This window comes from Oncorhynchus gorbuscha, linkage group LG15 (genome assembly GCF_021184085.1).
Source record: "Oncorhynchus gorbuscha isolate QuinsamMale2020 ecotype Even-year linkage group LG15, OgorEven_v1.0, whole genome shotgun sequence".
NCBI classification, from domain to species: domain Eukaryota; kingdom Metazoa; phylum Chordata; class Actinopteri; order Salmoniformes; family Salmonidae; genus Oncorhynchus; species Oncorhynchus gorbuscha.
The window spans coordinates 44,823,816-44,848,656 of record NC_060187.1 but is presented as its reverse complement, the minus strand read 5'-3'; the positions used below and the strand labels follow the sequence as shown (position 1 = coordinate 44,848,656).

General features: G+C 41.7%; 1 protein-coding gene across 3 annotated transcripts in view; it reads right to left on the bottom strand.

Moving 5' to 3' along the window:
* Nucleotides 1-11,892, bottom strand: part of LOC123997363 (zinc transporter 7-like) — a 28,400-nt gene extending 16,508 nt beyond the window's left edge. Inside the window, exons 1-7 of one of the 3 annotated variants that reach the window (XM_046301505.1) lie at nucleotides 11,722-11,892; nucleotides 11,040-11,141; nucleotides 10,352-10,465; nucleotides 7,233-7,320; nucleotides 6,900-7,032; nucleotides 2,976-3,158; nucleotides 2,193-2,240 (exon numbers count right to left, since the gene is read on the bottom strand). In XM_046301505.1, coding sequence (XP_046157461.1) covers nucleotides 2,193-2,240; nucleotides 2,976-3,158; nucleotides 6,900-7,032; nucleotides 7,233-7,320; nucleotides 10,352-10,465; nucleotides 11,040-11,141; nucleotides 11,722-11,801 — 748 coding nt within the window. In that variant the 5' untranslated portion in view covers nucleotides 11,802-11,892. The remainder of the gene's footprint in view (nucleotides 1-2,192; nucleotides 2,241-2,975; nucleotides 3,159-6,899; nucleotides 7,033-7,232; nucleotides 7,321-10,351; nucleotides 10,466-11,039; nucleotides 11,142-11,721) is intronic. The other 2 variants (XM_046301506.1, XM_046301507.1) reach the window with 2 other exon arrangements.
* Nucleotides 11,893-24,841: the final 12,949 nt, after the last annotated feature.

Genomic DNA, 24,841 nt, shown 5'->3' with positions numbered 1-24,841 from the left:
AGCATTTACCAGGTATTTAAAGGAACACGTCAATAAGAAAAAGTATAATTTGCTACTGTGCCTATAACCTATAATTTTGGATAAAAGCGTCTGCTAAAATGGCATATATAATTTGACAAAAGAAATAAACCAACCTCCTGGGTTCTAGCTTCATAACAATGGCACCCAAAGAAGAGGCAAGGTCCTCAATCAATGGCCAAAAGGGAACCGTGGTTAAGTCACCTTTTGCACTGTCAGCTCCCCCTTCCCCTCTCCTATCCACCTCCTCCGTTCTCCAGAGCCCCCTACGCCACCCCAACTTCTGTGTGGGCCCAGTGTTTCCCCTGAGCAGGCCTCCCAAAAGGCCCAGTCGCTCTCCCTCTCTTCATTGCTCTCTATGTGCCGGGTGAAAGGGACAAACTACTTTATCCTTTCAGCCCTTTCCCACAGAAGCCTGGACAAAGGAGTTTAGTGACAGTGCTCCTGGACTCTTTCTCAGATGTAATGGTGCCTTGACATTTCCCCACCAAATTCAAGTTACCAGACCCATTAAATCTCACTCCATTTCAAAGGTTTTTTGCAGAGATGTTGGAAATACTGTCAAACAGATAGGACTGCCTTGACATAGGACTGCCGTACCCTATCATCTATGCATAACACACCACCCCCCCCCCACAGTATTCTTCCCTTGAACTGGATGAAAATGTACCCCTACAATCTCACATGAAACATTATAGCCCATTAAGGAGGTGTCGGATGGTAGTTTACCAAGTCTGACGTGAGTAAATATTTTAAGAAGATCAAAATAGTTTGTGCACAGTCCACATACAGTGCATTCGGAAAGTATTCAGACCCCTTGACTTTACACATTTTGTTAAGGACCAGCCTTATTCTAAAATGGATTACATATCCATTATTCTAAGAAATAATTATTCATGGTTTATTCTCAGAAATCTACACACAATACCCCATAATGACAAAGCAAAAAACATGTTTAGAATTTTTTACAAATATATATATAAAAATGTATTTACATAAGTGTTCAGATCCTTTTCTATGATACTCGAAATTGAGCTCAAGTGCATCCTGCTTCCATTTGATTGGAGTCCACCTGTGGTAAATTCAATTGATTGGACATCATTTGGAAAGGCAGAGTTGACAGTGATTGTCAGTGCATAAACCAAGCCATGAGTTAGAAGGAATTGTTCTTAGAGCTGAGACAGGATTGTGTCAAGGCACAGATCTGGGGATGGGTACCAAAACATTTATGCAGCATTGAAGGTCCGCAAGAACATAGTGGCCTCCATAATTCTTAAATGGAAGAGGTTTGGAACCACCAAGACTCTTCCTAGAGCTGGCCACCCGGCCAAACTAAGCAACAGGGCGGGGGAGAATGGCTTGGTAAGGGAGGTGACCAAGAACCCGATGGTCACTCTGAGAGCTCTAGAGTTCTTCTGTGGAGATGGGAGAACCTTCCACAAGGACAACCATCTCTGCAGCACTCAACCAATCAGGCCTTTATGGTAGAGTGGCCAGACGGAGCCACTCCTCAGTAAGACAGCCCACTTGGAGTTTGGCAAAAAGGCACCTCTTTGGCCTGAATGCCAAGCGTGACGCCTGGAGTAAACCTGGCACCACCCCTACGGTGAAGCATGGTGGTGGCAGCGTCATGCTGTGGTGATGTTTTTCAGCGGCAGGGACTGGAACCAGTCAGGATCGAAGTAAAGATGAACGGAGCAAAGTGCAGAGAGATCCTAGATGAAAACCTGCTCCAGAGCACTCAGGACCTCCGACTGAGGTGAAGATTCACCTTCCAACAGGACAGCGACCCTAAGGACAGCGACCCACCCAGGACAGCGACCCACCCAGCCAAAACACATGAGGATCTGCAGAGAAGAATGGTACAAACTCCCCAAATACAGGTGTGCCAAGCTAGTAGCGTAATCCCCAAGAAGACTCGAGGCTGTAATCGCTGCCAAAGGTGCTTCAACAAAGTGCTGAGTAAAGAGTGAATACTTATGTTAATGGATTGTAAAAAAATATTTTTTTATAAACACAAATAAACTGTTTTTACTTTGTCATTATGGGATAGTGTGTACAAATTGATGAGGGAAAATATATTTTTAAAATCAATTTTAGAATAAGGCTGTAAGGTGAACAAAGACGAGTAAAAAGCTGCATCAAATTAGTCAAGTCATTTCAATGTTCAGTACCTTGCAAAATCTGTTTGCTGGAGCCCTTCCCTGGCGTGTGCAGTTCATCTGAAATAAAATACAATTCATGCATTAATTAAATACAGCAGACAATTAGTATTGACTATAGAAAACAGGGCAAACCACAAATGAGATTTACAGCCTTTCAACTACCTGGATAGGTTCATCGAGACTTCTGCTGGGACACAACGAAAGGGGAGTGAAGTGCTGCCACGTATGCTTAAAGCTCCAGCTCACATATCAAGTTCTAGCAAATACTAAATTGTGTGAATAGCAATAGACAACAGTAGAGCGAACAGTCAAGAATTGCATAGTGAACATTCAGGCCTAATAAACTAATCCCCCTGCCCTGACATCATTGAGTCCCCTTGAGCAGACAGCATCAGCAGTGTGGCAATATCGCCACCTAGTGTTTTAGGCAAGGTGGAATTTTGCACATTTGGGCAACTTATCTAGTGTGTGCAGAGCTTTAAAAAAAAACATCTCTTTTAAAAGAGACATCACAGACCCAGGTAGGAATTGATTTGGGATTGGACTTTTAAAGCAAACACACAGAAGCAGAAAACTCATTTAAAATGGGCTTCAATAAAATCACCAACAATTGTGATTTTTTTAGGAAATTGTTGCCAGTTGCCACAAATCATACATTGCACATTCACTCTCCTCAAATGGTTTCGTGTATTTACCTAAATTAAGATTTTAAAACATTGGATGCCACTGAAATAACTACCAATTCTAGAACAAAATTAATCTCTCATACTGCGTTACAGGCATTTGCCTTACCATGGCAGTGGGGCTCCTCGTGAGAGTGGCTGTGTCCATGTCCGTGCCCTCCGTGGCTGTGCCCGTGTCCATCTCCATGGCTGTGCTCGTGCCCATCTCCATGTTTGGACTCGTGCCCATGCCCCCCATGGCTGTGTCCGTGACCTGCATTGCCATTGAACAGAGAGTGGCTGTGGCTGTGACCTGCAAAAGACCATAAAACACACATTACACCTACAAATACATTTGTGTTGTCAGTTCCATTGAACATAAAAAGGCGAATGACTAATAATTTGGTCTTGGTGTTTAGGGTCTATTAGGGGGTGCGCCCTACTTGAGGAATGTGTTCTGTAAAAGCACTCAATGTTTGGACAGGTGCCGACTAAGGGAAAGTACAGTGGGAAAGTATTCCGACTCCTTGACTTTTCACATTTTTTTTTTTTTTAGTTCCTCAATCTACACACAATACCCCATAAAGACAAAGCATAACAGGTTTTTAGAAATGTTTGCAAAATACAAAACTGAATTATCACACATATCCAGACCCTTTTACTCAGTACTTTGAAGCACCTTTGGCAGCAATAACAGCCGTGAGTATGACGGTATACGCTTGGGGAGTTTCTCCCATTCTTTTCCACAGATCCTCTAAAGCTCTGCCAGGTTGGATGAGGAACGTCGCAGAACAGATATTTTCAGGTCTCTCCAGAGATGTTTGATCGGGCTCTGGCTCGGCCACTCAAGGACATTGAGACTTGTCCTGAAGCCACTCCCGTGTTGTCTTGGCTGTGTGTGTCGCACCAGCCTGAGGTCCTGAGCACTTTGGAGCAGGTTTTCATCAAAGATCTGAGTACTTTTCTCCGTTCATCTTTCCCTCGATCCTGACTGGTCTCCCAATCCCTGCTGCTGAAAAACATCCCCACAGCATGATGCTGCCACCACCATGCTTCACCCTAGTGATGGTGCCAGGTTTCCTCCAGACGTGATGCTTGGGTATTCAGGACAAAGAGTTCAATCTTGGTTTCATCAGACCAGTGAAGCTTGTTTCTCATGGTCAGAGTCCTTTATTAGGTGCTTTCTGGTAAACTCCAAGCGGGCTGTCATGAGCCTATTACTGAGAAGTGGCTTCCGTCTGGTTATTCTACCATTAAGGCCTGATTAGTGGAGTGCTGCAGAGATGGGAGAACCTTCCAGAAGGACAACCATCTCCACAGAGGAACCCTGGAGCTCTGTCAGTGACCATCGGGTTCTGGTCACCTCACTGACCAAGGCCCTTCTCCCCAGATTACTCAGTTTGGCCGTACGGCCAGCTCTAGGAAGAGTCTTGGTGGTTCCAAACTTCTCCATTTAAAAAAAGGTGGAGGCCACTGTTCTTGGGGACCTTCAATGCTGCAGACATTTTTTGTACTCTTCCCCCGATCTGTGCCTCGACACAATCCTGTCTCAGAGCTCTACACACAACTCCTTTGAACTTATGGCTTGGGTTTTGTGCTGACATGAACTGTCAACTTATATAGACAGGTGTATGCCTTTCCAAATCATGTTCAATCGATTAAATTTACCACGTGTACTCCAAATAAAGTTGTAGAAACATCTCAACCATGATCAATGGAAACAGGATGAGCTCAATTTCAAGTCTCATAGCAAAGGTTATGAATACTTACGTAAATAATTAGTTTCGTTTTATTTAATTTTTTATAAATTAACAAAAAAATCTAAAAACCTGTTTTTGCTTTGTGTTTTTTTTTGGTATTGTGTGTAGATTGATGAGAAACTTTTTTTTTATTGAATCCATTTTAGATTCAGGCTGTAATGTAAGAATGTGGAAAAAGGGAAGGGGTCTGAATACTTTCCAAATGCACTGTATAATTTCTAAAAAATAAAGTTGCACACTTTGTTTCCAACAATTTAAATGGGTAAACCTTAACAGTTAGGTTTACCCATTAAATTATTGAGAGCATAAATAGCTAATCAAACTGACCAAAGCCACACTATAGGCAGAGCAGAGTCAATCTCCCCTGACAGACAGAAGAGCAAACCACGAAAGGTGGAGCTGAGGTGAGCACAAGCAGCAGCAATGACGTTTGCAGAATGGTGAACTAAATTAAACTGCCATTGCAGAGGAGTGTTTGTCATCTTTGACTGGATGCGAAGCTCAGACTGAGCTGCACATCATGTGCTGCAGCCTTAAGTCAGGTGCAGGTAGTGCGACTCAATTTCCTGCCACAACTAAACTCAGTAAAAAAAATGCTTTTTTTTAAAAACATCCCTTTCTCAGGACCCTGATAATTCATAAAAATCCAAATAACTTCACAGATCTCTATTGTAAAGGGTTTAAACACTGTTTCCCATGCTTGTTCAATGAACCATAACAATTAATGAACATGCACCTGTGGAACGGTCGTTAAAACACTAACAGCTTACAGACGGTAGGAAATGAAGGTCATAGCTATGAAAACTTAGGATACTAAAGAGATGTGGCCAGGGCAATAAATTGCAATGTCTGTACAGTGAGACGCCCAAGACAGCGCTACAGGGAGACGGGATGGACAACTGTGGCAGACCACGTGTAACACCTACACAAGATCGGTACATCCGAACATCACACCTGCAGGACAGGTACAGGATGGCAACAACAACTGCCAGAGTTACACCAGGAACACAATCCCTCAATCAGTGTTCAGACTGTCCGCAATAGGCTGAAAGAGGCTGGACTGAGGGCTTGTAGGCCTGTTGTAAGGCAGGTCCTCAGACGTCATCAGCAACAACATCGCCTATGGGCACAAACCCACCGTCGCTGGACCAGACAGGACTGGCAAAAAGTGCGCTTCACTGACGAGTCGTGGTTTTGTCTCACCGGGGGTGATGGTCGGATTCCCGTTTATCGTTGAAGGAATGAGCGTTACACCGAGGCCTGTACTCTGGAGTGGGATCGATTTGGAGATGGATGGTCCGTCAAGGTCTGGGGCGGTGTGTCACAGCATCATCGGACTGAGCTTGTCATTGCAGGTAATTTCAACGCTGTGCGTTACAGGGAATACATCCTCCTCCCTCATGTGGTACCCTTCCTGCAGGCTCATCCTTACATGACCCTCCAGCATGACAATGCCACCAGCCATACTCCTCATTCTGTGCGTGATTTCCTGCAAGATAGGAATGTCTGTTCTGCCATGGCCAGCGAAGAGCCCGGATCTCAACCCCATTGAGCACATCTGGGACCTGTTGGATCGGAGGGTGAGGGCTAGGGCCATTCCCCCCAGAAATGTTCAGGAACTTGCAGTTGCCTTGGTGGAAGAGTGGGGTAACATCTCACAGCAAGAACTGGCAAATCTGGTGCAGTTCATGAGGAGATGCACTGCAGTACTTAATGCAGCTGGTGGCCACACCAGATACCGACTGTTACTTTTGATTTTGACCTCCCTTTGTTCAGGGACATGTCTGTGGAACTTGTTCAGTATATATATGTCTCAGTTATTTAATCTAGTTATGTTCATACAAATATTTACACATGTTAAGTTTGCTGAAAATAAACACAGTTGACAGTGAGAGGAGGTCTCTTTTTTTAAAGTTTAGTATCGCGCCACATATGAGGCAAGCTATTAGAGTGTTTGAAAAGTGTACAGTGACTGGTGACTTAAGAGCAGAAAGGGGTTAGGCAGTGTCTGAGGGAATTTGAGAGAACAGCTTGGGGGACCTCCAAGTAAAGCTTGGGGAACCTCCAAGTAAAGGAACTTTAGGGGACACAAGTGATGGGTGCATGAGTTCAATCAACTCATGGCTCCACCCCAACACTATATGCTTTTAGGCCTAGCATAGAAGCAGTACAGGGACTATCTGGAAAGCATGGAGTGACCACTTGCGAGAGAATGAAGATTAGGAAAACATGGAGTAATATGGTAGATGTGTAAAGTGACTACAGGGAAAGAGAGAGCGATGTCCTCATCTTACCTTCATCCCCTCCATGAGAGTGGCCGTGGCCCCCGTGCTGAAATACAAAGATGCCCACCAGGTTCACCAGCAGCCCAGCGACAGACACGGGGAGCAGACGATCGTGATTCACGTGTGGCGGCTCCAAAGCCCTCTGTCAGATGCAGCAGGAGACAAGACCAGTCAAATCAATATCGTTATTGAGAATTGGCAATCTTAAATAAAAGTTGATAATATTGTTGAATCACAGGTACTTAGACAATATAAGACAAGGCCTATCAAAATCATTCAAATCAATGTTCTTTTCAATATGCGAAATACTCCTAATCAAACCCATTGTGTTCTGTGGCATACCTCTACGCCTTCTGAGAAAATGAAGAAGGCGGTGAAGATGAGGAACAGGCCATTCACAAACCCTGCCAACACCTCCGCCCTCACATATCTGAAAACAGAAAGGGGAGTACAGTACACACAGGTCAACAATAGAGGCTAATCAATGTGACTTAAAAACAGCTGGAGCCATTTCAGTGCCAACAGAAATTGTATTTGAATTCCATCATTTTGTATTTGGATATTGAATTTGAATGTAATATTTTCTAAACGTGTAATGCACAAATGAAATAATTTCATTCATAAATTGAGATATTCATTTCAGTTTCAAATCAAATACTTATTGCATTGAGTTAAATGTAATTGAATATTCAAATTCAAAATGTATATATATTCAGTTTCAATATGGTAGATATTGCATTAATTGTGTATCAAGTTTACAAACTATAATTTCAAGTTAATCAGATTCAAAACCAGAGAGAACATCCTGGTACCTTGCCAGCCAGGAAAGGCAGAGGAGAACAGAGGATTAAACTCTACAGTAAACAGAAGCTTATGGTGGTTTCTAAAGCCAATGTGGCATGTTGAATACATTTTCTGCCTATGAATTTGGCGCAACGTTTAAACTATTTTGGCTAATGGGTCACAAAAAAAGGGGAAAAAAGAAGGTAGATAGGGAGTGTAACAGTTATCATCAAACATCTCATTCCATAATCATGGGCATTAATATGGAGTTGGTCCCCCTTTTGCTGCCATAGCAGCCTCCACTTTTCTGGGAAGGCTTTCCACTAGATGTTGGAACATTGGTCTGGGGACTTGCTTCCATTCAGCCACAAGAGCATTAGTGAGGTTGGGTACTGATGTTGGGGGATTAGGCCTGGCTCGCAGTCGGCATTCCAATTCATCGCAAAGGTCTTTGATGGGGTTGAGGTCAGTGATCTGTGCAGGCCAGTCAAGTTCTTTCACATCGAGCGACAAACCATTTCTGTATGGACCTCGCTTTGCACACAGGGGCATTGTCATGCTGAAACAGGAAATGGCCTTCTCCAAACTGGTACCACAATGTTTGAAGCACAAAAATCGTCAACAATGTCATTGTATGCTGTAGCTCTTAAGATTTCCCAATTTCCTAGCCCGAACCATGAAATACAGCCCCAGACCATTATTCATCCACCAAACTTTACAGTAGGCACTATGCAGTCAGGCAGAGAGCAGTCCTGGCATCCACCAAACCCAGATTCGTCTGTCGGACTGCCAGACGTAAGGCGTGATTCATTACTCCAGAGAATGCATTTCCACAATGGAAACCCATTTCATGAAGCTCCCGACGAACAGTTCTTGTGTCGACGTTGCTTCCAGAGGCAGTTTGGAACTCTGTAGTGAGCGTTGCAACCCGAGGAAAGACCATTTTTACATGCTACGCGCTTCAGTGAGTTTGTGTGGCCTACCACTTCGCGGCTGAGCAGTTGTTGCTCCTAGACGCTTCCACTTCACAATAACAGCACAGTTGACCAGGGCAGTTCTAGCAGGGCAGAAATTTCACAGGCCAATGTTTTACTATGGAGATTGCATGGCTGTGTGATTTTATACACCCATCAGCAACATGTGGCTGAAATAGCCAAATCCACAAATTTGAAGTGGTGTCCACATACTTTCGCATATATCGTGTAGTTTTAAGTCTCCATCAAGGGTCATCATTATAAGGGTAACATGCGACTGACTGGGTTAAGACTGTTGGCCTGCTGAGCTAAAGCCTAGGCATTAGTCCTGTGACTTGGATGGTCTCTTCAAGGAGGTCAAAGGGGGGTGAAGTGTAACACAAGTGGTTCGGTGACAACGCTCATGTGATGAGTGACTTGTCTGAGACCTGAAAAGTTGAATTGTCAGGCGCTCAGGATACCGGGGCCAGAACCCCATCAGTAAAACAAGTCTTCAGGTCTCAGGCAAGGTTGCTCATCACATGCATAGATCACCAAACCACCTCTGTTGCGCTCATTAAAAATGGAGGGCACAGATCCTTATGCCGCAGTTTGCCACGGAAAATGGTAGGCCTGATTTCGAACCCAGACAGTTTGGTGCCGTGATCTCTGAGTAGGAGGTCAAAGGGCGGTGAAATGTGACCGAGGTGGTCCGATGAACCACGCTCTTTTGACTGGGGCTTTAGCTCAGTGGATCGGCACAGTCTTGTGACATATAGGAGACATGGTTCAAACCCAGTCAGTCACAAGAGCAAAATGAAATAGGATGTAGAAAGGCTATGACAGGGTTATTCAACTATATTCTTATGGAGGTCAAACTTGTGACACGTCCAAACGTGTCCTACGCGGCCTGTGATCAGCATATTAGGGAACAGAAGGCGCATCCATGTCCAAGAGCATTAGCTTCAGGAATGGGGTCATAATAGCTTATAGCCAAAACGGTTCAAACATTAGAGGCAAATTCATTGGAAAAAAATATTCAACATGCCACATTGACTTCAGAAACTTTACCACAGAGGAGAACAGATAGCTTTTGACTACCTTTCCTGTCTGGAAAAGTACCAGGCTTAGATCTCTGGTTTTTTAAATCTGAATTTAGAGAACTGAAAGCCTCCAAGAAGCTGAATATATTAAATATTGATCAACTTGAAATTATAGTTGGAAAACTTGATACAGACAATGAATTCAATATCTACCATATTGAAACTGAAAATAAAAATGTTGAACTTCAATTTGAAATTCTATTGAACATTCAATGCAATGTTCATCCAATTCGGTATCAAATCATGAAATACAACGTCAATTAGGACTTCAACGATTCCATTTGTGCATTACAAATTCAAAATCATAATTCAGAATTATAGAACCTAAATACAATTTCAGTTTGAACTGAAATCACTTCATACAGCTGCAACACCTTTGCTACATTAGTAGCAATACACACATCCAAATATGTACTAAAGGTGCAGATTTTTGCGATCGCCAGCAGGATTGACAACCCTGGATATCAATAAAGACATAAATTCAAAAATACAGGTAATCATACACGCTTGGTAAGACGTCACAAACTTCAAAATTTAAACATTAGCAGAGGCTCCTTAGCAGTGTTGGAGGCGGCGTTACCTTTGCTAGTGAAGCTACAGTCTACATTGATTGCATACGAACCCATATGAGAATGAGTCATTCGACCTCCACCTGGAAATCACGGAGGCTGCAAGTCCAGCTAAAAGTGCAGTGCAGTCAAAGAACATGTGAAAGGAATCTGATATCAAACCTAAACTGAGAGCACACACACACACACACACACACACACACACACACACACACACACACACACACACACAAAAAAAAACTTGTTAGACTGGACTGTCTCCCACACCAGATATCCTCCCCAAGCTTTGCAATTGCCGGGGGAAAAAGTTACACTAAAACACAAACAAATAGTTTTTTTAATGAATGACTAAGTTATGGCTGACAAAACATTACTGCACATATTAGTTCTAATTGGCTAGTTACTTGTCTATGGGAACACATGGATTTTATAAGTGACATTTTAACCCCAGCAGCTGGTTCCAGGCAACAATTTGAACACATGTTGCAGATAGGATGTCCTGGCAGAAATCCATGCGTAAAATACAGCTATCAAGATGGATAGCCATTTCAAAACACATAACCAGGGAATAACATGTGTCTAGCTAGATGTTATAATGTAGTTTGCGGTGCATTCCCACTGATGGGAGCCAATGCAAGCAACGGGCATTGTTGGTACAACGCTTGCTTAGACATACGTGGCACATCCTGAAATAAGAGTTGCGTTTTTTAGGCTTTTCCCGTCGAATGATACGGAACTTACCTGTTACTCCATATGCCGTACGATAATTCAACAAAAGCAAAGGACAGATTCAGACAGAGAAAGAAAAACAAATTGCGTGATGTTTTATCAGATAGGATTGATCTGGGGGAGAGAAAAAAAGAAATTTCACTGAGTTAGTCGCAGCTAGCGCGAGTTATCAACCAAGCCAACGTCACCTAACTAACGTTTGCTAGCTTGCGCTCATCAAAACAGTAGAGCCAGTTAAGAATGAGAAGTACCTACCTATGTCAAATGTGCAAAATTGCATCAATTTCCTGAACACGCATGTTGTTGACCGCACACAAATATTTAATACTATACAACCGCCTCCCCTCCCTCCCTTAGGCTAGCTAAGTAAGTCGGGAAGTAACTTACTTCCAGCTGTGTTGACCAGACATTAGTGCATCTGAAGCTATCTAGACAACTAACTTAGCCTTATTTTTGTCTATGGAGCTAACTAACAAATATCTATTTGGTCAGCAACCAAGGTGGATGGTCCCATACCCCTAGCAAGCTGTTTTTGGTAGCTAACGTTAGCTAGGTAACAGCATAATCTTTTGCATCATATATTTCACATCTGAATTAAACTAGCCAGTGAGCATAGAATCAAAATAGCTAGCTAACAAGCTATTTAAAACCTAATAAAAATACAGCCAGAACACAAACAAATAAGACAATTTACCTGAACCATCCTGAAATCTTGGCGAGGAGGTTGAATTTGGGTGGCTTGTACTCGTCGTCTTTTATAGATAATGGTAACATTTTAGCAGTCCCTCCCAGGTTGTGCCAAGCTAGCTAGCTAAATACTGCTGGTTTGAGCTGGAACCACCAACTCAGCTCTCAGCCAATACATCCGATCAATAGAGGGCGCTTGCGCTACCAAAACATGTAATACATATTATAGGGACTGTATTGCCTGCCTACAGCTATGGTTCAAGTGGTTTTCAGACAAATTCTCAAATAAAGCCAATGAATGGTATGTTGGTGTATGGATACAGTAGGCAATCCTATATTCTGGGGTTCCCATATGGAGGTCCAAGGGCCCCCAGAGTTCTCATTAATGTGCTAATAACCCCCTATCATATATGGTATTTGATCTTTTATTAGGATCCCCACCAGCCTGTCTCAATCCTGTGTATTTTATCTAAGGTCATGGAAAGGATTATGTTGGAGCAGATTGATATTAGCAGATATTTCCTTACATAACCTACTATATGAGCTCCAATCTGGCTTTAGGAAATCCCATACAATCAATACTTGCCTACTATATCTACCTGACTACATCAGGAAGGAAGAAGTTGGAGGGAACTTTTTGTGGTATGGTTATGTTAGATCTCCAAAAGGCGCTTGATACAGTGGATCATGAGATTCTGTTTAATCAAACTAAGAGCCATGGGCTTTAATAACGTAGCAGTAAAATGGGTTAGCTCTTATCTGCAAGAAAGAAAACAGATGGTGAATGTGGATGAGACCCTGTCTAAAACCCAAATCTTGAACTGGGGAAAATCCCAAGGGAGTGTGCTGGGTCCACTTTTCTTTTTGTTGAATATAAATTATCGGAAATCTGCCTGTACCTGTGACCTTTTCCTCTATGCAGATGATTCTCCGCTGTTGGTTTCCCACAAAGACAAAATGTCCATCTTGTTCGGCTCCAAAGTGAAACTGAGGAAATCCCCTGATTTCAAGGTGGTAGTAGATGACTTAGTGCTCACAGTAAAGTACTGTTAATTATCTTGGATGTGTGCTAATGTAACCGATGTAAAATGGCTAGCTAGTTAGCGGTGGTGCGCGCTAATAGCGTTTCAATCGGTGACGTGACTCGCTGGCTTTTGTGGCGAGATGGTTGATGCTTCAAGGGTGGCTGTTGTTGATGCGTGTAGAGGGTCCCTGGTTTGAGCCCAGGTTGGGGCGGAAGCTGCTATACTGTTACACTAGATAACCATCTGACAGAAGAGAGCATGGCACAAAAAATTATCCAAAGTGGAACATACAATTTGGTTTCTGGCAAGAACCTCCAAGTATCTGGATAAGAATGCAATGGTGGCATTGACAGGGACTCTTGTTCAGTGCCACTTCAACTATGCGTGCTCTTCCTGGTACAATAGTGCCCCACAGACAATACAAAATCAATTGCAGACATCTCAGAACAAATTAGTCAGGATAACTCTTAAACTTCCAGCACATATTAATCTTGACCATTCCCACTTTAAAAGCCTTAGATTGCTACAAAGTGGAACGAGAGAGTCTCTCAGACTAAATTGTCTTGTCCATAAGATTGTCCACAGGACGGTCCTCAGGTACCTGTGTAACTCCTTTAAACTTGGTGAAACTGAAAGAGTGAAACTGACATTGTTCATTTTAGATTTAATAGTGGTATGGGGAAATTCACTTTGTTTTTAAACTCAGCTGCCATTCTTTGGAATGGTCTTCCAAATAATAGTTTCAAGTTCTCACTGAAAAAAATGCTAAACAGTAGCATGTCTCAAAAGTGAGTAGTAAGATTATAGTGCGTGGCTGAGAAGGAAATGCCCGGGATAGCATATAGTCTGCCTTTTGGTGCCTATTGTGTGTCATATTGTGATTGTCTTGTATATATTAGGTATTGGTTGTTTTATATATTAAGGGTACGTGAGACAAGGGAAATGTACCTATGGTTGTTTATTAGGAGTGTGCTAATTAGCTCATTTTATGAAACAAACAACAATTCTGTCTGCATTGTCTGTTGCAACTAATATAATAATAATATATGAAACAAACAACAGTCATTCTTCTACGTCTGCCATTGTTACTGCTCTACCAACTGAGCTACAGAAGGACCAACTACAACTGCCGCCTAAACTTGCTGCATCCCCCTTCCAAAAGGACCACAATGGTAATAAGCTTTTAAGCGTTGTGTTATCCTTGATGATTTTCATAAATTGAATGTGGAGGCGTCACTGGCTGGAGCACCCTTATGTACAGTATGTATTGAAAAAATAGACTAATAAATTAAATCCATCAATGAAAACTGTTGCAAAAGCAGCAGCTACTCTTCCTGGGGTCCACACAAAACATGACCTAATACAGCCATTAATAGACAAGAACAGCTCAAGGACAGAACTACATACATTACATTTTAAAAAACGGCACAAATAGCATACATATCAATACATACACACAGAATATCCCAGGGACCCCCGTCAGATTCTGTTCCCCAGAGTGTTTCGTTGTAATATAAGGCTTTGTGCCCCGTCATATAGATATGGTTCCACCATCACATCAAATCCAATCAAATTGTATTGGTCACATACACATGGTTAGCAGATGTTATTGCGAGTGTATCGGAATGCTAGTTCTTCTAGTTCTGACAGTACAACAATAGCTAACAAGTAATATTTATCAATTCCACAACAAATACCTAATACACACAAATCTAAGTAAAGTAATGGAATGAGAATGTATAAATATATGGATAAGCAATATGTCACATTCTGACCTTAGTTCTTTTGTTATGTCTTTGTTTTAGTATGGTCAGGGCGTGAGTTGGGTGGGTTGTCTATGTTCTTTTTTCTATGATTTGGGATTTCTGTGTTTGGCCTGGTATGGTTCTCAATTAGAGGCAGCTGTCAATCGTTGTCCCTGATTGAGAACCATACTTAGGTAGCCTGGTTTCACTTTTGAGTTGTGGGTGCTTATTTCCTGTTTAGTGTTTTTGTCTTTCACCTTACGGGACTGTTCATTTTGTTATTTATTGTTTTGTTCATTTTGTTATTTATTGTTTTGTTCATTTTGTTATTTATTGTTTTGTTCATTTTCACGCTGCGCATTAGTCCTCCTCTCTTTCTCCCAATGACGAACGTTACACAATGTCAGAGCGCATAGGCTAAGATCAAATCAAATCAAATCAATTTTATTTGTCACATACACATGGTTAGCAGATGTTTTAATGCGAGTGTAGCGAAATGCTTGTTGCAATAGATAGTATCGAATACAGTATATACATATGAGATGAGTAATGCAAGATATGTTAACATTATTAAAAGGGCATTATTAAAGTGACTAGTGTTCCATTTATTAAAGTGGCCAATGATTTCAAGTCTGTATGTCGGCAGCAGCCTCTCTGTGCTAGTGATGGCTGTTAAACAGTCTGATGGCCTTGAGATAGAAGCTGTTTTTCAGTCTCTTGGTCCCAGCATTGATGCACATGTACTGACCCCATCAGATCAGCCTACAGTCCATTACCCTGAGTAGGTTACATTGCCCTGATTGCACAATAGTGCTTACAAATAAAGTCATTACAAAAGGTTTTTATGATTTATTCAACAAAATAATGTATTTGTTGTAATATAAATGAAACACAAAAATATGCTAATGGAAGCCTATCGGCATAATGCAAATCTTTTGAAAATATAAATATAACAACGTTGTCTTGGTTCCTCGTTTAAAAATATAGTAAGGAAAGTTGACATAATTGCAACTTAGCTCACAGTTTGCCTTTATAGGGAAAACATATAGACTACCCCGTGTCATTTTTTTTACATATTCTAGTAGAAAACTGAAAAAATTGCAATTTGAACAGCTTTTGTTATGATCAGAAATGTATTCAAATGAACCCCTCACTTTTGTTCAACTTTAGACTGAGTTTGGTAAAAAAAAAGGAAGGTACAACCGGCAACATGGAGAATCTGCCAATGTATTCCTCTTTTTGACCACTAGATACCCCCCAAGCTCTGGATAAGCAAGCTGGACCTCAATGCTGATGTTATGAAATCTACATTTCTGTGTAGGCTGTTGACTAACATAAATAAAAGTCAGTACGTAGTTTTAGAAAACATAATTAAGATAATACTATACATAACTATACATAATTGGACTGCAAACACTACAAAACATTGATTCTTCCACTGTGAGAATAGTGCTGCAAGTGCTGGCCCACTGGGCACAGATGTCAATTCAACATCTATTCCAAGTTGGTTCAACGTAATTCCATTGAAATTATGTGGAAACAACGTTGATTCAACCAGTATGTGCTGAGTGGGGGTGAGCATATGGGGGTCTATATGAACCATAGGCACTCTGAACCATTTCCTGCTCTTCTGGATTGTATTACAAAAGAATACTGCATGAATCCCAGTGAGGATACCACAGTATGGCAATAAGGACATCCTGGGAAATAACCATCATCTCAAGTTTGATAGCTTCCTGTGCTTAAAGAAAGATCGTATGAAGTTCCTCTCGTCCATGTTTCACACCAACACTATTACCCTCCTTTGCCAAAAGAAGGATTATGTCTGTGCTATATATGTTATATGTTATTCAATGTAGTTGTCATGGACAATGCATTCATTATGTCTGTCTGCTGAAATAAATTAGAAGAAATGGGGGAAAATGGACCAGTCGGTGACAAAGAGACACTTCACAAACATAAGAGCTGTTGGATTCTGAGATAATGAACCAACAAGCGTAGGTAATGATGAGAAACTGGGCGTAAGGACTGAATATCAAACAGTTGAAAAAAGCGATGTTTGTGAACATAAAAACTGTACTTCCAGAGGGGACATGTTTCCATGGTAACTGTGTCTGTTGATCCAAATAGGCACAATTATCTTGTTGCCTGAGTTACTAAGAACCAGACAGGCACAATAAGTGTCAGCACTGATAGAATCCAAGTAGTGATTGGTACAAAAAACAGGCGGGGTGCCTAAAAAGCTAAACACACAATGTTGCAATCTCGCAAATTGCCACTAACACAATGTTGGCTGTTTTAACAGGATTTATTTAGTCAAGCAATTGTTTTTCTGTCTGATTTTTGTTAATTTTTTGTTCAAGTATGGGAACTGGCATCCAAACTGGTTGTGACGTTGCAGTGCCATGAGTTTGTTACCCATGCCCCCCAAAAAATCACTTAATGCCAACCCTTTATTTAGCCTCTGAAATTGTAATCCTTATTCAACTGTTGGTACACTTAAGCCCAAGCAGGAAATAAGTGACAATATCTTTAAATACGTATGTCTTTCATTCAATGACTTCATGAATATGTATTACAACAATATGATAACAAGTGCTTTGTTTGGAAAAAAATAACACGTAAATCGTGACTGGCAATGAATGGCTAACCTATGTTCTTCTGGTCTCATGAACATGAAGTGGTCTGCAAAACAACAAGCCACTTGATCTTGTCGAACACATAAAACAGGGACAAATTTACATCTGCAGAATAACAGATGCTCCTCAGATGTACAAATGTGTCATGTATTGTCATGTATTGTCATGTCTTGTCCCTGTGCTTTCTCTTCTCTTCGTTTCCCCCTGCTGTCGTATTAGGTTTCTTTCTCTCTCTCTATCCCTCTCTCTCTCTATTGTTCCGTTCCTGCTCCCAGCTGTTCCTCATTCTCCTAACGACCTCGTTTACTCTCTCACACCTGTCCCCTATTTTGCCCTCTGATTAGGTCCCTATTTCTTTCTCGGTTTCTGCCTCTGTCCTTGTCGGATTCTTGTTTGCTGTGTCCTTGTTCCGTCCTGTCGTGTTTTGCCTTTTCATCAGATGCTGCGTGTGAGCAGGTGTCTCTGTCCGCTACGGCCCGCGCCTACCCGAAGGGACCTGCAGTCTGTTGCCGCTTATCCTGCAATTCTCCTCAACAACTAAAGAGGACTTATGTTTTCCCTGTTTGGACATTTCCTGTAAAGGATTGAGGATTATGTTTTCTCTGTTTGGACTTTAATAAACTCAGTTTCTGTTAAGTCGCTTTTGGGTCCTCACTCACCTGCATAACACAAATGTACATGAGGTTATTTTTGTAAAAGATCCTGTCACACTGGTTCTGCATGTCATCTGACATGAATGCATATTATCTAAGGGAGACTAGCATGGCTCTTGTGCTGCCTAAATAGGTACTAGTCTGTTTCCGCATAAGCCAATTGTATTCTATTGCTCAAGTTCTATAATCTGAAAATAAATTTGCCTTTTTCAAAACAACCATACAAGACTGATTCGGTATCATACTACTGTGTGTGGGATGTAACATCACGTGGCTTAACCAACCTTGCCAAGATTCCTTTTCGGCCCTTGTGTCCATGGTACGAGTTATGTGTTTAACATCTTGCATTATTGCAAAATACTTAGTAAATGTAGTGTACAGCACAGTATAGAGTTGGATAGAGAACTGGAGTGTCCTCCTGTTGAGAAATGGCCCAGATCTGATGTTTTTATTATCAGACCACCATCACATAGTTCATCTTTCCAAAGGCAAGTCTGACTAGCAGAACTGTGTTTACCTTGGCACTTCTCCAGCAACCAGACACTGGGTCAGAGTGTAAGTCAGCCTAGTTTTAGTTTGCACACATCCATTTCTAATAAGACCTGAAGAATGTGAGTCTCTTCCTTTACATAGATGGTGAAAATCACAATCTAAACCATCAGTTATAGAAACCACCTCTTTTGTGCTGAAATCGTTTTTTGTGCTTATGATGCTTAAGTTGGCATACATAAGCATGCATGTGTTAGTGAATTAATGAGATCTAGTTGCCTGTCCTATAGTGATCTTAAAAGGCATGCATTGATGTCCATTTGACCAAATGTTTAGTTCCCTTGTTTTACAGGGAGAAGCATACACAGGGACTTCTGGGTCATCACAAATTATGCAGCATGTTGTTCTCCAAGAGCATAGAACACAAAGTACAGTACATAGATTTCTGCTTAAGTAAGCATGCAAGTCTTGGCCAAGCATTTCATTCATCATTGCTTCAACTACTTTAACCACTGCAGGAACATGGCAAAGCAAAGTTTCCATTCAATGGGTCAAGCTGGTACTTCCGCCTAAAAGGCTCGGTTCCACCGGAGATAGCTCCTTAATCAACCCATCTGCAGCAGGCAACAGGAAAGCAAGCACAACTTCGGTGTCACTTTGAATACTCATGTGACCTCTGTATCCTGGCCATGTTGTTATTTAGAGACAGAAGTGCTTGCTTTCCTCATTGATTTTCATGAGGAACTTACTTGGAACTTCAAACATGGGGTTCCTGCATGGGTCAGCAAGCTTTGGTTATGGCCTCAGTGATCTGGGGGAGGGCAGGGGGAACATGCAAGAGGGAAAATGAGCACACTGGTAATTGGAAAAAATGAACACTCTTCCTCCCTTTTACTCCCATACATTTGTCTCCCTTGACACATTTTCAGACATTTACTCATTAATAATAATGGTGGTTTTAGAAGTGCACCCACACAAAGAGCAAACTGGTTGTCAAATATTACAAGTCCAGTGCAGCCAATGTCAGTTATTATTCTTTTTGGGAACTCGGTAGGGGTCTCAACTTACTGTAGAGGAATTAGAATAATAGAATCCGCAAAAGATGCAATTTTGAAATTTGGTAGTGCATCAGTAGTTCTCCTCTTGTAATGTCAGTCACTGACAGTCAGTCAAATATCCCATGTCAGCCAAAATGTTTTGATTGCTAGGTAAATTAGTCTAACCAGCTATTTAAAGTTTGTAGTAATCATGGCCAATTTACTGACCGGGCACAAAGGGCACCTGCCCAATGGCTCTGACCTCCATGGGGCCACCATTGATTTTGTTAGTCACTCAGAGATCATATGAACATGGAATAAGTAATGGGAAAATTTGTAGAATAGCAGGAAATTAGCTTTAAAACTGCAACATTTTCTCTGCACCCCATGGCAAAATCCCGAAACGGGGACAATTGTTGCTAACGTGCGCTAATGTGACTAGATTGATGTTATATACAACAGCCAACTTTCCAGGACATAGACATGTCTTATATGGGAAGAAAGCTTACATTCTTGTTAATCTAACTGCAGTGTCCAATTAACAGTAGCTATTACAGTGAAAAAATACATGCTATTGTTAGAGGAGAGTGCACAACAACAACAAAAACGTTTAGCACAGCAACTGGTCTGATACATTCACCTCTGAAGGTAAATAATGTACTTACATTCAATAATGTTGCTCTGATTTGTCATCCTGAGGGGACCAGAGATAAAATGTAGCATAGTTTTGTTTGATAAAATCTATTTTTATGTTCAATGTAGGAACTGGGGTCTACAGAAAGTTAGTGTATAAGCTAATGATCCATCATGTATGACATTCCTGGGAGTGTGTAAACTTACATTTTTCATTACCATAGCATTATTGTATGTTCTCTATAGCTATTGTACTTGAAAATGTATCAATTGACCAATTCGGCACATTTGGGCAAAATCCTGGCAGACTTGATACAAAATATTGTGCAGTAATGTAATTCTTCACTGGATCAGTCTGAAACTTTGCACACACTGCTGCAATCTGGTGGCCAAACTCTAAATTACACCTAGACTCCTATGTGAAAGTATGGCCTTTCTCTTGCATTTCAAAGATAATGGAACAAAAAATAAAATAAAACGCATCTTTTACCAGATCTAATGTGTTATATTCTCCTACATTAATTTCACATTTCCCCAAACTTCAAAGTATTTCCTTTCAAATGGTATCAAGAATATGGATATTCTTGCTTCAGGTCCTGAGCTACAGGCAATTAGATTTTAGTATGTCATTTTATGCAGAAACTGGAAAAAGGGTACGATCCTCAAGAGGTTTTAAACGGGCGCATTTCTCTGCACCCCTTGGCAAAATGTTTAGAATTACAGCAAATTAACTTTAAAACGTATTTTCCTTTAATTTTTAGATTTGTGTGTATTGTATTGAATTGTTAGACACTACTGCACTGTTGGAGCTAGGAACAAAAGCATTTCGCTACACCCGCAATAATATCTGCTAAATATGTGTATGAGACCAATCAAATTTGATTTGATTTGAACTATAATATCTTCTCTCTGTCCCCATGGTAGAATGTGTTGAATCGCAGTTGATGAACTTTAAAGCTGCACATTTTTCTCTCCACTGCCAAACCTCGCTTAGAGCCCCCAAAAGGCTGCTTGCTCTGTTGTAATGTATGCTGTAAGTATAAACTATGAGGAATTCTCATCCAGTCTTGTCGTGCAAACAACACAAACAAGAATCCAAATCAGGTGTGCTGGAGTGGAGAGCGACAACCCAAACCCGGACGACATTCCCCCCTGGCAAGCTCTGTCTCGGCCATTCTATCTGTTTCTCAATTCTCTCCTGTCTACTTTCCCGATGTCCTGTCTGACAAAATGAATACAAATATGAAAGGAGGTCAGAAAACCAGATCCCCTTTACAAAGAAGGGGGGGAGAAGATAGTCAAAAGCCGGTGTTTTGTTTTAATCAACAGAACATAATACACGGGGGAAAATGTGCTGGCACTACAGATATGTTGTTCAGATAATCATTGTGTTGGAGCCCAGCAGTTAAATTAGCCCTCCACATGAAACATAGCCTGGTCCCAGATATTGTTGTGTTATCTTGCCAACTCCTATCAACTCCTATAGTCATTGGCAAGACAGCAAAATAAGATCTGGGATCAGGCTGTATGAAATGACCCTGGGTCAACCAACATCTGCTGAATCATGGGGGTCCCCCCCCCCCCATAAAATTATTGAAGTGATAATCAACAACAATAAAAAAACTCTAGACAGCAGCTTCAATTCGTCTAAGCAAAACAGCAAAGACTTGTGCCTCCCGTTCCAGAGGCCAGGAAATACCCCCAGCACAAATCATTGTCCCCATGTCAAAGATGGGCGAACATCTGCAGAACATCCTTCTTTGGTCTTACATAATTTACACAATTTCTTCACGACAAGGTTAACGGTCATTGGGATCCAGTATGAGACTTCAACACAACTCAAGGCTCCCCACAGGAAAGCTCTTTAAAACGGAAAAGCACTTCAAGTGTTAGCCGCAAGAGATTTATCTCCTTTAATTGCCTCGGTAGATGAATAGTCCGAAGCAGCATAAGTTGTCCAGTTCATTCCCCTTTAATACCACTATCCACCATGTCACAGGACAGTGAAGCAAGAGGAGCAGCTCATGTGCTTCACCATGTACAGAAGTGTAATGTACTCCCATTAAGGTTTTGAGTGTGTGTCACAAGTGACATTGACTCTTATTCAACTAGAATCTGCCATTGTTTCTATATTATTTTATCATGCCTATTTATGAGTGCCCGTTTAATCACGTGTGCTGTGTGTTGGTTTTACTTGGCTTTAACTTAGTTCATGACATTCTCACTTGTGAAATTGAATTACATGAACTATTTGTTTGATTGCATGGGGGAACCTCTCGACCGACAGACTTCCACCTCGTTGCTGCTGCATGCCTACTCTGGTAAAAATATACAAATCTACCGGTCGCTATAGCACTACTAAAGGAAAGCACTTGTTTCAAACGTGTGAGTGTGACTCCAATTGTTGACCAGTACATGCTTTAATTGTATGTTTTGTGTCCCCCACGACTACAGACACGGGGGGATAGGCCTGATGCACCTGCGAGAGGCAACACCCAACACTACAACCCAGCAGGCCTGGCGTGGAGCGAGAGACTGCCCAGCAAGCAGCCACCGACAACCGAACCTGCCATTGATGACCGAACCAGCCATCGACTAGTCATCAACTAACGACCGCTGCTTGGGAGGAACAGCCGATTCCTGCTCAGGTAGAGCCAAACGAACAAACCCTGCTTGGGTAGGGTCGAACAAATGAACCCTGCTCGGAAAGAGTAGGACGAACATTGGCCACCACTCCATGAGTAAATCAACTGCCGTGTTAGTTTCCCTGGTGCTCATAGCCCTAAATCCCAGCCTTTTTACATGTTTTTAATTGGGCTGTAGTGATACTCTGGATGGACATGGTTGTACTTTGGCCTGTCTCCGTGGTTGTTTGCTGGGAGATTTTAGAACTCTGCTTGTGACACGTGTGTTATTAAAGTACATGTTCTGTTAGCTAAACTCCATTGACTTTATCATAGCTGATTTTGTAAATCTGATTATCTACTTTGAAAAAGTCATTTCTGGAACTCTTAGACGAAGGCTGACTCTAGACTGGCCAAGTGCATTCTTGAACAACACCACTATCAATGCCCGCCCAACAAGCCCAACCTTTTCGTGGCTGTTTATTTACCACCACAGCCAGATGCTGGTACTAAGACCGCACTCAGTCAGCTGTATAAGGAAATAAGCAAACAGGAAACCACTCACCCAGAGGCGGCGCTCCTAGTGGCCGGAGACTTTAATGCAGGGAAGCTTAAATCAGTTCTACCTCATTTCTATCAACATGTTAAATGTGCAACCAGAGGGGAAAAAAATCTAGATCACCTGTACTCCACGAACCAAGATGCGTACAAAGCTCTCCCTCGCCCTCCATTTGGTAAATCTGACCACAACTCTATCCACCTGATTACAAGCAAAAATTAAAGCAAGAAGCACCAGTGACTCGTCTATAAAAAAAGTGGTCAGATGAAGCAGATGCTAAACTACAGGACTGTTTTGTTATCACAGACTGGAACATGTTCCGGAATTCTTCCGATGGCATTGAGGAGTACACCACATCAGTCACTGGCTTTATCAATAAGTGCATCGAGGACGTCGTCCCCACAATGACTGTACGTACATACCCCAACCAGAAGCCATGGATTACAGGCAACATTCGCACTGAGCTAAATGGTAGAGCTGCCGCTTTCAAGCTTATAAATAATCCTGCTATGCCCTGCAACGAGCCATCAAACAGGCAAACAGGCATCACCCACCACCCGCCAACCCCTCTTTTACGCTACTGCTACTCTCTGCTCATCATATACTGTCACACCCTGACCTTAGAGAGCCGTTTTATTTCTCTATTTGGTTAGGTCAGGGTGTGATGTGGGGTGGGCATTCTATGTTCTATTTTCTATGTTTTGTATTTCTTTGTTTTGGCCGGGTATGGTTCTCAATCAGGGACAGCTGTCTATCGTTGTCTCTGATCGGGAACCATACTTAGGCGGCCCTTTTTTCCACCTGTGATTGTGGGTAGTTAACTTTGTTTGTGGCACTTAGCCCTGTTGAGCTTCATGGTCGTTTTCTGGTTTTGTTGGCGACATTCATCCTAAATAAAAGGAATATGTACGCTCACTACGCTGCGCTTTGGTCTAGTTCTTTCGACGGCCGTGACATATAAGCATAGTCACTTTGACCATATCTACATGTACTGTACATACTACCTCAATCAGCCCGATTAACCGGTGTCTGCATGTAGCCTTGTTACTTTTATAGCCTCGCTACTGTTATTTTTCACTGTGTTTTTACAGCTGTTTTTATTTCTTTACTTACCTATTGTTCACCGAATACCTTTTTTTGCACTATTGGTTAGAGCCTGTAAGTAAGCATTTCACTGCAAGGTCTACACCTGTTGTATTAGGCGCACGTGACAAACTTTGATTTGATTTAATGTGTTCACCCATTTTATGTTGTGCTGTAGTGAGAACCTAATACAAATACAGCTAGGTACTATGAGGAGAACAATCTCTGACAAATCAATTATATTTATTTCCAAAATCGTTCTATGTGCGTTATAAATCCTTATTCAGGAATAAGTACAGGGCTGCTTACATCGGAAACCAATAAAAGTACACTCAAATCAAATCAAATGTATTTATATAGCCCTTCGTACATCAGCTGATATCTCAAAGTGCTGTACAGAAACCCAGCCTAAAACCCCAAACAGCAAGCAATGCAGGTGTAGAAGCACGGTGGCTAGGAAAAACTCCCGAGAAAGGCCAAAACCTAGGAAGAAACCTAGAGAGGAACCAGGCTATGTGGGGTGGCCAGTCCTCTTCTGGCTGTGCCGGGTGGAGATTATAATAGAACATGGCCAAGATGTTCAAATGTTCATAAATGACCAGCATGGTCAAATAATAATAATCACAGGCAGAACTGAAAC